At 31.5% G+C, this 16,965-nt stretch overlaps 1 protein-coding gene across 3 annotated transcripts in view; it reads left to right on the top strand.

Moving 5' to 3' along the window:
- Positions 1-16,965, top strand: part of LOC140434708 (uncharacterized) — a 76,288-nt gene that overhangs the window by 41,494 nt on the left and 17,829 nt on the right. For 2 of the 3 annotated variants that reach the window (XR_011950075.1, XM_072523160.1), the window contains exon 3: positions 9,932-10,094. Coding sequence is in view for 2 of the 3 variants with exons in the window: in XM_072523160.1 (XP_072379261.1) it covers positions 9,932-10,074 (143 nt within the window). In the remaining variant the exon portion in view is untranslated. Of the gene's footprint in view, positions 1-9,931; positions 10,123-16,965 lie in introns of all 3 variants that reach the window. The other variant, XM_072523161.1, reaches the window with a different exon arrangement.

Consider the following 16,965-nt stretch of genomic DNA (forward strand, 5'->3'; position numbering starts at 1 on the left):
TGTTGGTAGGATTATAGAAATTTTTCGTTTTAATACTAGTATAGATTCCATGTCAAAACTTTTTACTCCTTCAGAACTAGATTTCGCACTAAAAAAAAAACAGAAATACAGCCCCCGGTTTAAACGGTTTTACTTATAAGATATTGGACAAATTGCCGTCAAATGCTAAAGATGTTCTCTTACAAATCTTTAATAGTTGGTGGTTGAAACAAGAATATTGAGATACTTTAAAAAATATTATCATATGCCCTTTACTCAAATTTAACTTAAACCCAGAACTTCCATTGTCTTATAGACCCATTTCTTTATTATCATGTGTGACAAAATACTTTGAAAGGCTTATAAAATTTAGATTAGAACATTTTATTGAAAGTAGTTGTTTTTTCCTACTTACAGTATGGATTTCGTAGAGGTCGAGGTACCATTGATGCTCTAATACATTTAGTTACGGATATTCAACTCTGTTTCTCAAAAAACGAATTTATGCTATGTTTGTTTCTAGATTTAAAGGGTGCATATGACGTGGTTGATTTGGATATATTATATTCAAAAATATCGGGGTGTGGTATTGATAAAAGATTATCTGTAAATTTAATAAATTTGTATGTAAATAAAAAAATATACTTACGGGACCATAGAAATGTATTACACGGTCCAAGAATATTATATAACGGTCTCCCACAAGGCTCAATTCTAAGTCCTTTATTATTTAATGTTTATACTGCAGATCTGCATGGTTTGATGGATGAAAAATGCAAAATAATTCAATATGCAGACGATATATGTTTATATACCAGCCATAAATCCTATGAAGATTGTATGTTGAATCTAAAACTTAGCTTTAGTAACATAGATAAGTGGGTGAAACAAATGGGTTTTAGTATATCACAAGAAAAATCTTCGATTGTGTTTCACTAGACGTAGACAAAAAGTCACAGGCAAATGCCAGATAGGTGATTATAATTTCCCCTTAGCAGAAGAGTATAAGTATCTAGGCATGATCCTAGATAAAAAACTCTTGTGGTCCAGCCATATAAAGTACGTAAAACAAAAGTGCGAGCGTGGAATTAACCTTCTGCGTTTCGTTTCTAAAAAAAGATGGGGTGCAGATCAAAATATCTCTTTAATGTTTTATAGATCCTACATACATTCTGGATTACGGTTGTATTCTTTACGGTTCAACATGCAAAACAAATCTATTAACTCTTGACAGAATACAATTTAAATCAATAAAAATTTGTCTAGGAGGGTCTTCACCAAACCAAGTAGTTCTAGCAGAAGCCCAGGGACCTCCTTTACACATACGTAGGCAAATGTTAGCCAACAAACGTCTAATAACATACAGATTGTTTAATACAACTATGGTTCACAAAATAGGTTTACTTTTGACAGAAAATTTAACAAATTCTTACTGGAGAATAAAAAATTCTCCTCCCCTTGCAGAATCTTGTATCGATACGAATTTATTTCAATCTTATATATTACAGTTACCAAAATTTCCTTTTTACATATAAAACTTTGAAGTTCGATAGACAAACCAACCATTATAATCCCTTTTAATTAATTAAAGCCCTCTTATTCAGACTTGCCAATTTTAACTAATCTGATATTCAAATCCATACTAAGCAAATTAGGGGAAGATTTAACAATAATTTATACAGATGGATCAAAAACTGTTGAAAGTACCGGTTTCGCTTTTTTTGTTTCAAACAGCAATTATATTGACAAATATCGAATTCCTGAATGTTGTTCTCTTTTTACAGCCGAGGCTGCTGCTATGCAGAAAGCACTAACTTGGTGTGTCACTAAGTATTGTGAAAACATCGTAATAGTATCAGATTCTCAGGCAGTATTACAAGCTATTCGTAGTTATCCATTGGATAGTTTTCAAAACTCCATTATACTTGATATCAAAAAATTATTACATGATCTAAAAGTCACAAAAAAAAACAGTTACTTTACTCTGGGTTAAAGGACACAATGGAGTAATTGGAAACGAATTAGTGGATGGTATGGCAAAAAATACATCTGAGATATCCGAAATTACAAATTTTTACTACTTTAAAGATCTTTTTTCTATTATCAGGAGTATTGGCAGGGAAAGATGGATGTCAAAATATAAAGAGGTTCAGAAGACTTCAAGAAACCATTACTTTTCTATTCATCCAGGCTTACCAAAAAATATTCCACATTTTAATTTTACCTATAATAAAGTACATTCTTCGTTAATAACCCGGTTAAAACTTAACCATGGCCTCTTTCCAGAGCATCTGCATAGGATTGGAATCTATGAAACTCCTTTCTGTCCTTGTGATGGTAAATCTGTCGGAAATTTGGACCACTTATTTTTCGATTGTCTTAATCATAGGGAACAGACTCGAAGCCTATATTTAGGTTTAATTGATCTCAATATTAGCCTACCAGTTAAAATCAGCAATTTGTTATCTTATTCTGACAAATCTATATATAATATTCTAATCTAGTTTATAAACGATTCTAAAATAAAAATTTAAACCTCCTTATAACAATTTTCTGTGGTAAAAAGATTTTTTGTCTAATGCCATCTCTCTCTCTCTCTCACACACACACACACACACCACTCATTTTCACTTCCAAAATCTTTATCTGACAATGCTTTGTTTGAAAATTATATCCGAGTAGATATTAAAAAAATAGACAGTAGTGACATTAGAATTATATGTAAGCTCTATTGGAAGAATCAAATATCGAAAGTGAAAATGAACTGATTGATGATATCCAGATTCGCCGTGGAGTGTGCCAAGAGTGTATTTTATCACCAGTGTTGTTTAATTTATAGAGTAAAGCTATCTTAAAATTAGCGTTTGCTAAAGTCAATGAGGGCCTAATAATAAACGGTAAGCCACTTAATAATATAAGATATGCTGACGATACCGTCCTTCTATCAGGAACACTAGAAGAACTACAACACCTTGCTCCACTGCAAATTTGAAGAAAACCAAGTTCATGGTATTTACAGAAGCACAAAACATCAAAGTCGAGCTAGTACTAGATAATACAGAAATTAAGCAAATATCTTCGTACAAATACCTTGGAGTATTTGTACGAGTATGTATCACAGAAGATACTGATCAGACAAAAGAAATATGCAATAAAATTTCATGGTCAACTTTTAACAGAATTAACGATTAACAGAAACGATTCTGTAAGCGCAATATCAATATAACGCTTCGGATAAGAATGCTTCGATGATTATATTTTATTTAAACTTTAATATGGGGCTGAGGCCTAGAAACTAAAACAATCCAACATTAAAAACCTGGAAGCATTAGAAATGTGGTGTTGCCGACACATTCTGAAAATGTCATGTTGTGGATGGGTCACAAAATAAAGCAGAAGCAGAATATAGCAGAAGCGTAGGAAGACCTAAAATCTCCTGGCTACGCCACCTCCATGAATGGTTTGGATGCAGTTCAACTAAACTATACACTATATACTATGAACAGAGATAGAATGTATCTTTATTTGAGGCCTCTTTAAATGTAACATTCGTTGGTTAATCTCCCATCGACTCATACGCCTGCTTTAAATGTTTTCTATGATACGTAGATCTCTGGTATCAATGCCTTTAGCTCTTAATATGTTTAAAAGCGTTCCAGGCTTTACCACATCGAAAGCCTTTTCGCAATCGATGAAAGCCACAATCAGATTCTTTCAATATCGCCATCCGGAGAGCAGACGAAGAGGGTTCCGGAATTATTAAACCACTTGAATCAACTTCATCTTCGTCGAGCCAATCGGCAGCCTCAAACGATGTGTCATTGTAGCGCACAATGCAGAGAAGCTCATTTCCACTTTTGGTAGCAAGTTGCTGTGGGATGTAAAATAGATCCTACTGGTTGTACATAGTCTGTACTTAAGGTCGCACTGTGGTGATGGACAAAAGAAATCAGTGGAGGTGACAGACCAACTAAAACCTAACAAGAGATGGTTAAAACTTGCAGTATTCTTTATGGTATCGACTAGGTACCACGAACTTGCTTGGGATGTGAAGAATTTGGCAGGCTGGCTACAGAAAATTGTGAAAAATAGATTTTAATGCACTCCTCGAATAGCAACAGTAGATTCCGTCCGTGCATTTAATTACTTGCAATAAATATTGCATTGCAATTGTGACGTGAATTGAACACAATTGCAATTGTGTTTACAATTATTTTCAAGAGCTGCTAAAAAATACAAAATATCTTACAAACTGGAACTAAAAAAAATTATATTAACTGACCCCAAATTAAATTAGTTTTGTTAATAAATTGCTGCTAAACATATTTTAAAAAAACTTTTCATGAAAGCTCGAGATAAAAAATAGTTAGCCAATTAGCATACTGATGTTGGTTCAAAATTCCCTTCACAATGTACAGCCTCCCTATGCACTTGTTACCGGTCACATACCATAACAAGATTTTGTGAGGATACTTTACTCGCTGCACTATGCAATCTTTATGATATTTTTCACCCATCCATCTTCGGAGAAGGTCGACGAAGGTCGTCCATGAGTATCTCCAGTGTAGACTCATCGGAGAAACAAACTTATGACTAAATAAAAATAGATGATATTTTTTTATAAAGATATTTTTTAGACTCAAAACAGTGGTTATAGGGATTTAAACTTTAGTAGTGATGTAGTTTACCTTATTCCAATCCTCCATTGTACAAATTTGGTGTTCGTTGGCTCATTGCTTTGCTACATTGATTCATTTTCATGATTACGACAGTCAACTTTAGCTTTTTGACAATATAATTTGAAACCTTGCTCAGCAAGCCTTCTGAGAACCATCGTGTCAGAAACAGGCATCCCAACTTCACGGATAAGTACCGTCACAATTTTTCGTGGTTTCTTTCTGTTGTTTACGAAGATATTACTCATTTTTCTTTCGTCTCTGGGCGTTGTGAGAGGCTTTAGACCACATTTTTGGACACGTTGCTGAGTCAGGGGTTTGTTGAAATCGATTTTGTTCCTTGATGTTGCTCACTATTGCCTGCGCTACTTGGCACTGTTGAGCTATCTGACATTGGGAAAGCTTTGTATTCCATAAAAGTGTCTTTATCTCCACTATTTTAGTTTCAGTAATGTCTTTAGCCTTAGTCATTATGATTTTATTCTCAAAAATCGATATTTTTTGAAAATGTCTATAAAATTAAAACTGACAGTTTTTTTTAACTCACGATCATCACTAATACATTATTAAAACGTACGACATAGGTAAAACGATATTAACCTTTAAAAAACAAAATAAAAACAGACAAATTAAATTCTAACCTCCAAGCGCAAATTCACCACACTGTGTATATTGTGACATAATTTGCCACAAATGACATTTATAGAGCTGTCAATGTCAAAAAAGGAAAGTTATTAATGACAAAACATATTGGCATAACTTAATTTTATAGCAGTATATGATTTTACTACAAAACTTTCAAACAAATGTGAAAAACTTAAAAGTTTGTGACTGATTATATTATAAATATACTGAATATAATTTGATCACCTACTGTATATATATATATATATATATATATATATATATATATATATATATATATATATATAAATTTTGTATTTTTATATGTATGTTGTTATGTATGTGTTTTTTTTTGAATAAATTCTACCGTTTTAAAATAATTTACGTTAAACTTTATTTATTTTAGGAGTTTTATAATAATTATTATTAGTTTAATAAATTTGAACATTTATTTTTGTTTGAAAGTGAGGAACAATTTAAAAAAAATGTTTATAACTGTAAAAAAATCCCTGTGCTCGCCTAGTTGACAGATTTAAATTTTTCAAGGCGCGGTTGAAAGATTGAACTTTTCTTTATATTTAAAAAAATCGACTATTTAAAGTGTTTATTTTAAGCCCAGCATAATTTAAAAAATTTGCAATTTTTTTGCAGACCTTGGATTGCAAAATTATTATACAAAAACTAAAAAGCTGATCCTAATGAAATTTAGTACACTTATTATAAAGATTTTATAGGCAGAATATGAAGTAAATTATGAGAAAAAAAGAAAAAACTCTCTTTTGCAATTTTTTCCCAATTATTGCTATCTTTTAAACAGTAAACATTAAATTTTTAATTTATAGCTAGTCACATATTACATATATATAAAATTGAAAAACAAAACTTTTACCTTCTATAAGTTTTGTTATATGACCAATATCTCTTGAGTTATAGGTAAAATGAACTCAAAAAGCAAAAATTTTTGGATTTTTTTTTTAGATTTTGTTAAATAAAAAATAAATCACAAGGTTTTAGATTTGCACATATCGTGACTATTGTTACAAGATACATCCTGAAGTGATTCCAGCAAAAAATAGACTCCTATGGAAAATATCCAATTCAAAATAGATCTCGTCTGGACTATAAATATAAAAACGCAACTATAATAGTACTAGACGAAAATACAATTTCCATTAAGAGAGGAGTTAGAAAAGGCGACATAATAGTTTTAAAGTTTTTTATCTAATCCTAGAAGACGTATTCAAAACTGCAAATTGGTCAACATATGACATCAGCGTTAATGGCAACAAGTTAAACCACCTTAGATTCGCTGACAACATCGTGATTATAGAGATCGCATTCAAAGAACCACAAATTATGATTATGGAACTCACAGACATGTCAGTCTAAAAATGAATATGACCAAAACAAAAACAATGACAAACACAGACGACCCCAGACCCATAACTATAAATAGCAGTGAGATAGAACAAGTAAAAGAATATATCTACTATTTCTGGTGAAATGGTACATATATTCCATTATACCATGATACCATCATACCAATTCTGAAACTTAAACCAAGAGAACCAAAGTGCGGAAAACGCTAGAAGAGCAAGACTGGCAGGGGTAAGATTTGGAAAACTCAGTTAAATACTTAAGAACCGCAAAATGCCTTAATACTTAAGGAGCAAAGTGTTTAATCAGTGCATTCTTTCTATCATGGCATATGATTCAAGACCTTAATCAAGACAAATATGAATAATCTAGCCACAACAAAAAGGTTACACTGCTAGACAAAAAGTCCAACGAGGAAACGCCACAATACAACATTGAATATCTTACAAAGAGACCAAGAGGAAGACCACAGATGAAATGGGTAGATGACATAAAAAGAATAGCCGGAACAAATTGAATGTATCTTGCTCAGGATGGAGATCGATGCGTATTATTCATTCACATATACATCATTTGAATGCGTATTATTTTACATCGTCGAAAGAAAAGGTACGGACATAGGACATTCGAATTATATATTGAATCATAAATATATATGTTACTCATTTTATAGTGGTTTTTTCATTTTAAGATCGATTTTTTGATCACTCACAAAAAGCAAATCTTTAGAGATGTTACAGTCCTAAACCAGTTTTCAACAGAATGGTAAAAGCTTTGATAGAAATAGAGCTACCGCATGGTTAAAAACAAGTTTACATCTACTTGGACAAAGTCTGATAATATAAATATATTTGAAGAACAGATCAACAGCATTCTCGAATACAGTAAGAATATAGACCTTAATGTCAACACCTGAAATGACATTATAATAAAACCTATAGAGGAAAGCCAGAAGATACACTGCCAAAAGAAACGATACAACGAACGAATAAGTCCTCAAATACAAGCACTTAAAGAAGAGAGAAGAAAAATGGAAAGTAACAGGAGCTAAGAATACCATGCACTTAAAAAGGTAAGTTAAGGAATACAAAAATCCGTTGGAACGGAAAACCGAAATCATAAAAGTGAACTAATCCAATAAACGATTGAAGATAATAAGAGCCTTAAAGTTCTAAAGAGAAAATTAACAAATGGCAAAAAGGAATTACCAAAATTAAAGAACAAAAATGAAAATATCATCACCAACAGATATAAATTACAAAGGGATATAAAAGATTTTTTACAGAATTATACAGAAGTCAACAAAACCATCGAACCAACTAACAGAAAGGTTAAAAATTCAGGAAAAAGTTTAATCAACTAAGGATCGAAATTGATGTCTTATATATAATAGACGATTTGTTAGTATTTACAAGAATGATAACAAATAAAGTGCAAACAAAATTAGATTTTTACCAGCCTAGAGAACAAGCAGGTTTTAAGAAAAACTTCGGCACTTACGATCACCTCCACAGCATAAAAGGGACTATAGAAAAATCTATCGAATACCACTGAACATTAGTCCTGGCTTTCGTAGGCTTTAGCAAAGCATTCGATACGATAGAAATACGAGAGTTCGAGGAAAGTTGTATAGATTATATAGGTAAACCAAAACTGTAAGATTAAACAAAGATACAAAATGTATAAAAATCAAAAAAGGAATCAGACAATGAGACACGTTGTCTCCAAAACACTTTACGGCAGTTCTGGAATATGCTTTCAAACAAAATTGGAATGGGATACAAAAGGAATCAATGTCGACAGCGAACTGCTCTCCCACCTACGATTTGCGTACAATATAGTTCTGATAACAGATAACTTCATCGGTCATGATGTCAGAATGAATGGCAGGCGGTGGACACAAAAAAATCAGTGTGGAGACTATGAGTAGAAAAAAGAAGTAGAGGTAAACCACCTACACGAAGGACAGACGATGTCAAAAGAATGATTGGGAATTGGCTGGAGGAAGCTCAACATTGACAGAACTGGAAGAAATTATGGGAGGTTTATGTTCAACTTTAAACGCAGAAGGCTGGATGATGATGATAGTGGTTTTAGTTTCATCCAATATAAGGCGTCACGTATTTCATGCAAACTTGGGCAATTTAATTTACATTAAAAAATGCACTATTTATTAGCATCTCCAATAGTGCTGTAAAATATGAAAAATTACAAAGGGTTTTACAAATTGTAAACCACAAAAAAAATAAACATTCAACATTAGCTCTTCAATAATAATGAGCTTTTCTGGTTAGCAAACTCGTGCTAGTCACTGATATGTAGCGACATTGTATGCAAGACGATACAAAGCTCTAGTAGCGATAAAAAAGTTAAAATGTATACGAAGGAGCCATTAATTATTTTTCTGCTGACATTTCAGCATTATGAAGACTTAAAACCTTGTTTGAAATAAGTACTAATTTGGAAACTAGAGTTCAAAGAGATTAGATCAAAAAATCCAAATAAATTCTGCAGCATAAGAAACGTCAGATTTTTGGACACACTCTTGTTCAAAATTAAGAATTCTTCAATTTCTTACAGTTTTCTAAGCAACAAATTAGTAAATCGACATTCAAAAATCGCTATTTTAAAAGTTTAAAGGTGTTTTATCAGATAATTACCTCCAAATTTATTCAAAATGTTTTCATTTTTACTGGTAGAAAAAAGTTCTTAAAATGGTGCATTTTTGGCCTTAAATTGTTAATAATTTTAGAAGTACACCGAACGCACTACAGAAAACGGGGGTTGGGTTATCGAGATCCATAAAACTCAAAAAAAAAAAAAATAACAGATACTTGGCCGGGATAAAGCCACATGAATACCTTGTTTCTCTAGATTAATTATTAAAAATATCTTTAATAATTCCCATTACACTTGACCTTTTATGAATTATAAAAATGTATAGGTGGACAAAAATAACGTTTAAAGTGAATTAAAATATATTAGATATATTGGATACAATTTAAATTAAAAAAGATATACATTGTTGTATTATATTATTTATGATTCTTATAGTAATCGCAATGTTGCTTTGTTAGTTCTCTTTCTATTTCAGAAATATTATTAATCGTTAATAAGTAAAGAAGCACTATTTCAACGAAAATTGAGAAAAAATGTGTAAACATATTAGTTAGGTTAAAATCATAATCATAAGAATACATTAAATGTTATTGTCAATATATATTAATTTTATTAATTACTATAATATATTAATAATAGTTTTTTGAATCTTTCAGATGGATCTAAAAAGATAGGAATTTGGTCGAACCGTGCTAGAAGTTCTGCTAGAACCTTCGCCTCCAGGCTATTTACAACAATATGTAATTGCACAAACTCTGTTAAGAGTTCTTTGATAACACGCAACAATGGCAATAACTAATCAAATATTAGTCTCTCCAGGTATTTTTGGGATCAATAATATGGAAAAGTAATAAATTAGATTTCTTTGTTAGTGTTTAATTGGATTTGGTATTTTATTATTTATAATCGAAAATAAAATGTTATCAAATTTTTCTTAGATATATATATATATATATATATATATATATATATATATATATATATATATGTAACAGATTATATATATACCTACATATATATATATATATACATATATATATATATATATATATATATATATATATAAATATACATATATATATATATATATATATATATATATATATATATATATATATATATATATATATATATATATCACATACTGTTTATTGATCCAAACTATTTTATAAATAGTAAAAACAATAGTTTTGATGAAACTGCTCCTTTGACTGTTTTAATTTTTTATTTAATCAAAATTTAACCAATATTTAAGTTAAATATATTCTTAAATAATATTTCCTTACCATATTTCTATTTGTCTGGTTACAATTTTACAACAGATACCGAACTATATTATTTTCACGTTTATATTAAAATGGTACATTTAATTCTGTTTTAAAACTTTACTTCAGTGTGCTTTTATTCAAAATATTCCTTTTGTTTCTCTATATTATATTAAAATTGTTTTATATTTTCTTACTGATTAAGTTTTTATATGTGGTATATGTTCCTTTTATTAGAAAATTACTTAACTACACCAAATCCATATAAATTGAATAGTTGGCAGTTTACTTTTGGTCCAGATTTTTTTTTTATATACATACCTTTACCTTATACCAGTCGAGATCTGTATAAAATAGCTTAAATTGGATGTAGTCCATAAAAAAATCCACGTTACGGACCCTTATTGTTCAACATGTTATCCTGAATATCTAAATATATCTATAAGCAAACATTGTTTCCAGCGTGTAGAAATGTAGAAGAAAAATTTTGGTTATGGGAATCGGACTGTTCATTAAATTATCTGACAATTTAATATGTTAAATCTAAAGGTATATCCAAAACAATGGTGTACACTAGAATGCAGCATCCGTTCAAAATTCGAAAATATTAAACTTAGTTTTAGATGCTAGAAAATTCTTTATTATATAAATCACAGATATTTTTACTACTACAAGAGGAAAATCTTAAACGCATTTCAAAAAAGTAAAATTATCAAAATAGTTAAGCATAATTACGATAAGAATATTTAAAATTTAATAAAATTATTTTATAATTATCACTGTAATAATATATATATATATATATATATATATATATATATATATATATATATATATATATTCCGCGATTAGTAAAATTAAACCTAGAGCTAAGATTAATACTATTATGAAAATTAATATTAAACTCACCAGTCTTCCGGGTTGAACCGCGTCGATATCCATTGGGCCGAGCTTTCGACATCCTCTCTGATGTTTTTTTCAGGACTTCCGAGGTCTCAGTCTCCCAAGCCCCCAGACACTACTACACTGATCATTAATCAATGCGTTACTGGTGCTAGGAATCTTCTTCTTCAATGTTCATTTGTAGGAAAGGGGTTAGCTACAGTAGTGAACTAGTGAGTGAACTAGAAGTGACTAGTGAGTACAGTAGTGTCTGGGAGCTCGAGAGACTGAGACCTCGGAAGCCCTGAAGAAGACATCAGAGAGGATGTCGAAAGCTCGGCCCAATGGATATCAACGCGGTTTAACCCGGAAGACTGGTGAGTTTAATATTAATTTTTATAATAGTATTAATCTTAGCTCTAGGTTTAATATATATATATATATATATATATATATATATATATATATATATATATATATGTATATATATATAATATAGATATATACATATTAAACCTAAAGCTAAGATTAATACTATTACAAGATTTAATATTAAACTCAACAAACTTCCGGGTTGAATGGCATCGATTATCATTGCGCTGAGCTTTTGACATCCTCTTTGATGTCTTCTTCAGGACTTCCAAGATTGGGGGCAGTCTGCAGTAGGAATTTCATAAATTCCGTGAATTGCATTAGGAATGTTGTCTTTGATTGATCGGACAAGAGATGAAAGGTTTTGTTGCGGGGTAAATATTGTCGTTATTTCTCTTGATTTAAGACTTTTGTCGATTTTGTCAGTGACACCTTTGATGTAAGGAAGAAAAGCTTTCGTATGATGAGGGTCTGGCTCTTTGGGTTCAAATTGAGTGGGAGATTGATACCTGTGGATGCTCGTATTGATGTGATTTTCGCGGTAACCGTTTTGGATGAGGGCTTGTTGTAAACTAGAGAGTTTAGCGGGTCTGCTTGCATCATCGCAAAGGCGTATTGATCTGAAGACAAGGGTATTAATGACTGAATTAATTTGGGAAGGTGGATGATGAAAGATAACAGAGTGATGAAAACCTTGGGATTGGTTTTTCTTTATGATAATGTCGAGAAACAGTCGAGATAAATCAGGTTTTAACTCCATCGTGAACTGGATACTAGGATGTATACCATTCAGATGGGTTTGAAAATACACCAAAGTCGTCCTGCCATGGGGCCAAATGACGAATGTATCATCAACATATCGTAGCCAACATGTGACTTTGAGCATTGATGTGGATGGTCTTCCATTAATATATTTGCAATTACTGGAGATAGTAGTGAGCCCATTGGGGCACCATTTATTTGTCTGTGGAACTGATTTTGGAAGATAAAATATGCGTTGGACATACAATGTTTAATGAGAGATAAATAGTCGTGCTGGATACTGTAGTTAGTTTTCAGAATGTTTATGGTTTCGTCTATAGTAATGTTCGTAAAGAGTGAAACGATATCGAAACTAACTAGAATGTCTGAGTGTGAGATAGGGTATTATTTAAGAAGTTCGATGAAATGAAAAGAATTTTTGACGAAAGATTAAGCATTTTCGGCGAGAGGTTGTAGACTTTTGGCTAAGTACTTGTCCACTGATTGAGTAGGGCAGTTATATACACTGACAATAGGACGTACAGGAATATCGGGTTTGTGAATTTTGGATAGGCCATATATTCAAGGTGTTCTGGAAGACTTTTCACGAGGAATTAGAGATGGTTTTATCTCGACAGGAAGAGAGGTTTTATTGATAATGGCGTTTGTTGTTTTCTCCAGATAGGTTGTTGGATTATTAGGAATTGGTCTGTAGTCTGGAATATTAATGAAATTTTAGAGTTTATTAATGTAAGAAGTATTAAGGATGACGGTAGCATTTCCTTTATCGACGGGAAGAATGACTAGATTTGGATTTGACTGAAGTTCTTTCAGGGCTTTTTTCTCGGATTGGCTATATAATATAATATAATATAATATAATGTATATATTATAATATATATGTATAAATACTGTGTTCAAAAAATTAGGAGAAAAGCAACAAAAAAAAATACTCAAGCATATTATGTATGAAAAAATTTAAATCAATTGAATACTTTCTGATAAGCAATATATTTTTTTGCGTTGCATAAATATACAACGATGATGGTTTTCCGACGCATGAATAATTATTTATGTGCGAAATATGGAAATTTTAAGCTAATTATGCAAACTTCCAACGGTTGGTTTTGTGATTTTTTTATTGTCATTACAAAAGCCAAATGCACGGAAAATTGTAAACGTTTAAAATCAAAATACATTCGTTGGAATTATCGGTATACGCGGGATTTAGACATCCTCTCCTTTGTATTTTTTCTCTATAATTGTTGCCCCAATGACATTATATATTAGCCTTTTTACAGCCAGTCTCGTTCCAATGCAATATATATCAATGCAATCCAATGCAAGTAATAATTTATAATTTAGTGTCTGACAACTCTAAAAGCCCCCCTCGTAGTGCAGGAAAAACGAAAAAAAATCGATTTACCAAAAATCTGTATGCCGTAGAAAAAAATGTTTCATATAAAAAATGTAGCTGAGGTAATTTTAAACAAAAATGTTTATAATTACTTTTTACGTAGAATGAACAGTTCTCTCAGAAACAACGCTTGAAGCGACCGTTTATTTTCAATGTCAGTTACGCGCGGGAAATAAATTTGAAATAAAATTTGTATTAACTCAACGGTAAAAAGTAGAGGTCTTTTAATCAGTTACCTATCAACAAAAATCAAAATACATTTTAAAGGTGAAGAGTTCAGCTTTGTATGTAATTTTTGTGTTTTACCTAAATGAAGTCTTTATAAAGTTTTTATGAAGGTTTTAAATAAATAAACATTGCGCGATTTTTGAATTTTTTAAGATTCTCATAAGATCAATAAAACTCATCACTTTCATTGAAGGGTCACTATGAAATTTCTATTACTAGAGCCCAATCATCAAAACCTATAGCATGAGATTTCGGTTTTGAGTTTTGGCAACCAATGTGGGGCATTTGAAATATGCCTAAAAACGATGAATTTAACTTTCACATTTCAAACGATCTAAAAGGTTTAAACTATGTATAATGTAAAAACTAATTAGAAGCAAAAAATGAAAATTCCCCTACGACCGATCAATGGAAGTGATAATTTTGTTGATCTCATGAGAAATATTAAAAAAAGTGGAAAAAATCGCGAAAAAATTTTCGATTTGATGGTTCGATTGAAATTATTTTGACAAGAACACCAAAACATTATATCATTTTTAACAGCGTTGTTTTGTAGATAACTTCAAACTTTTATCCATATTTTCAGAAACTTTTGTGATTGCCTATAAGTAAATTTTCAAAACGTTATTTTTACAACTTTTTCTTGCAAATAGTTATTTCCAAACGCTGGATTTTTTTTTAACCCAGATATGCCAAAAGCTTACTTTAAATATGTTTAATATTTTTCTCCAAATTTACTCTGTAGGTATATAAGGTAACAAAAACATATTTATCGTCAAAACAAAATATTTATGCAAAATAGGTAAAAAAATACAAATAAAAATATGGTACGTAGGCAAATGACCTAATATTAAGTGTGGGTATGATATGAAACAAAACATTTGACATGTAAGCCTACGTTGCATTTTAAACATCTTATTTTTGTTCTGTCGTGGCACAAACCATATATAAAAAGTTTTTTTTTATATGTTGCAAGGCGTCTTCTAAATGATAGTGAATCCAATTTTGTAAGTAGGGCCTCTGTCACAAGTCGATTGTTAGCATCTATTTCACGTTGCCCAAACATTTTTCTGCGAGGAATGTGGACAAAACCACTCAATATAATAAAGGCCATGATCGACAATCGAGTAAAACTGCGGTTTTGTGGCTCGTCTGTAAAGCTCGTCAGTGTATCATTGCAATACCGCGGTTTTATATACCTACGAGCCTGGCTCGCGGCTCGTCAGTTTGTTTTATTTTTTACTTGGCTCTTCATTTAAAACCGTGCGTGTATCACTGGTAGTATACTACCAGTTGCAACTTATGGATTGGAAACTATGGCAATAACAAGAAAAATGGCAGAACAATTAAGAGTAACTCAACGGGCCATGGAGAGGGCCATGTTAAATATAAGCCTCAGAGACAAAATTCCTAACACCGAAATACGTCGAAGAACTAAAGTAACCGACATCATGGAAAAAATAGCGACATTGAGATGGCAATGGGTAGCACATGTAGCAAGACAAGACACCAACAGATGGTCTCATAAAGTGACATTCTGGAGACCTCGAGAAACAAAAAGAAGCGTGGGAAGACCCAAAAAGAGATAGATAGACGATATAACAGCTGTAGCTGGAAAGCAGTGGATGAGAATTGCAAAAGATAGGGAAGCGTGGAAACAATTGGAGGAGGCCTATGTCCAACAATGGACTACTGGTGAGCAAAACCGGCAGTTTTCAGCGACCGTTGAAGTGAAAAGATCAGTTTTTAATCATGGATATGAGTACTCTCACGACTTTTTATTAGAATTTATATATTGTTTACGAGAATGTGTTTGTTTATGGAAATGTACATCGCCAGAATACAAAAACAAAACAACTCGACTTAACGCATATGTTAAACTTTTAAATACCCAACGTCTAGGACTTCTCCGCTTTTTTTTTTGTAATTTTGTAGTATGCTATAGCGAGGTAACATAAAACTTCACTTTCAGTTGAACACGACATATTAGCTGTGGACGGTTGACAATGACTGTTTTGCTCGCTAGTCGATCAGCACTAACGACGCGCGAGTAAAACCGTCGTTCTTAAAACCGCGGTATTATGGCTCGCTCGTCGATCACCCACTTTAGAGTTCTCAGAGCCAGAAAGGCTTTGACTTCATACTCACGAACTTCTTGTTAGCCATTCTCCAGTGTGGCATATCGATTAGTTTCTGACGTTATAAGCTTTATAATTTCTTCATTAAAGAAAATACTTTAAGGTCATTCTTAGAAGGATGTTCTGAAAGTTCTTTTACAATGCTACATTGAGCTTCTGTCTGAATATCTTCGTTTACCTAATGTTAATTTTTTTTCTTTTACCTTTCCTTTTTTCCCTCAACTCTGTTAATGGAATATTATCTTAAAAATCGGGTAACAATGTGTCATTGTCATTATTATACACATTTATTTTAGCAGGAGTTTGCAATTGCAAGCCAGATAAATTACCCATAGACATTATATCTACTTATAAGAGTCTGAGGACACGTTACCATGCCTGTTAGGACATTGCAAATGCTTAACAAACAAAAACACCTTATGATCGATTAAGACTTACTGAAATGTTTAAGCTGTTACCAAGACAAAGCGCACATATGTACAAGCCAAAACATGTTTATAGTGTAGAATTTATTGTACGCATTATAATTACAGGAACAACTTTTGATAGAAAATTTAATTGCGACCAATTTTACTTGTATCAATTTTTGTCATAGATATGATATTTTCCGAGATATTCAGTATAAAAGTTGAACAGATGTTATTTGT

This window comes from Diabrotica undecimpunctata, chromosome 2 (assembly GCF_040954645.1).
Source record: "Diabrotica undecimpunctata isolate CICGRU chromosome 2, icDiaUnde3, whole genome shotgun sequence".
NCBI classification, from domain to species: Eukaryota; Metazoa; Arthropoda; class Insecta; order Coleoptera; family Chrysomelidae; genus Diabrotica; species Diabrotica undecimpunctata.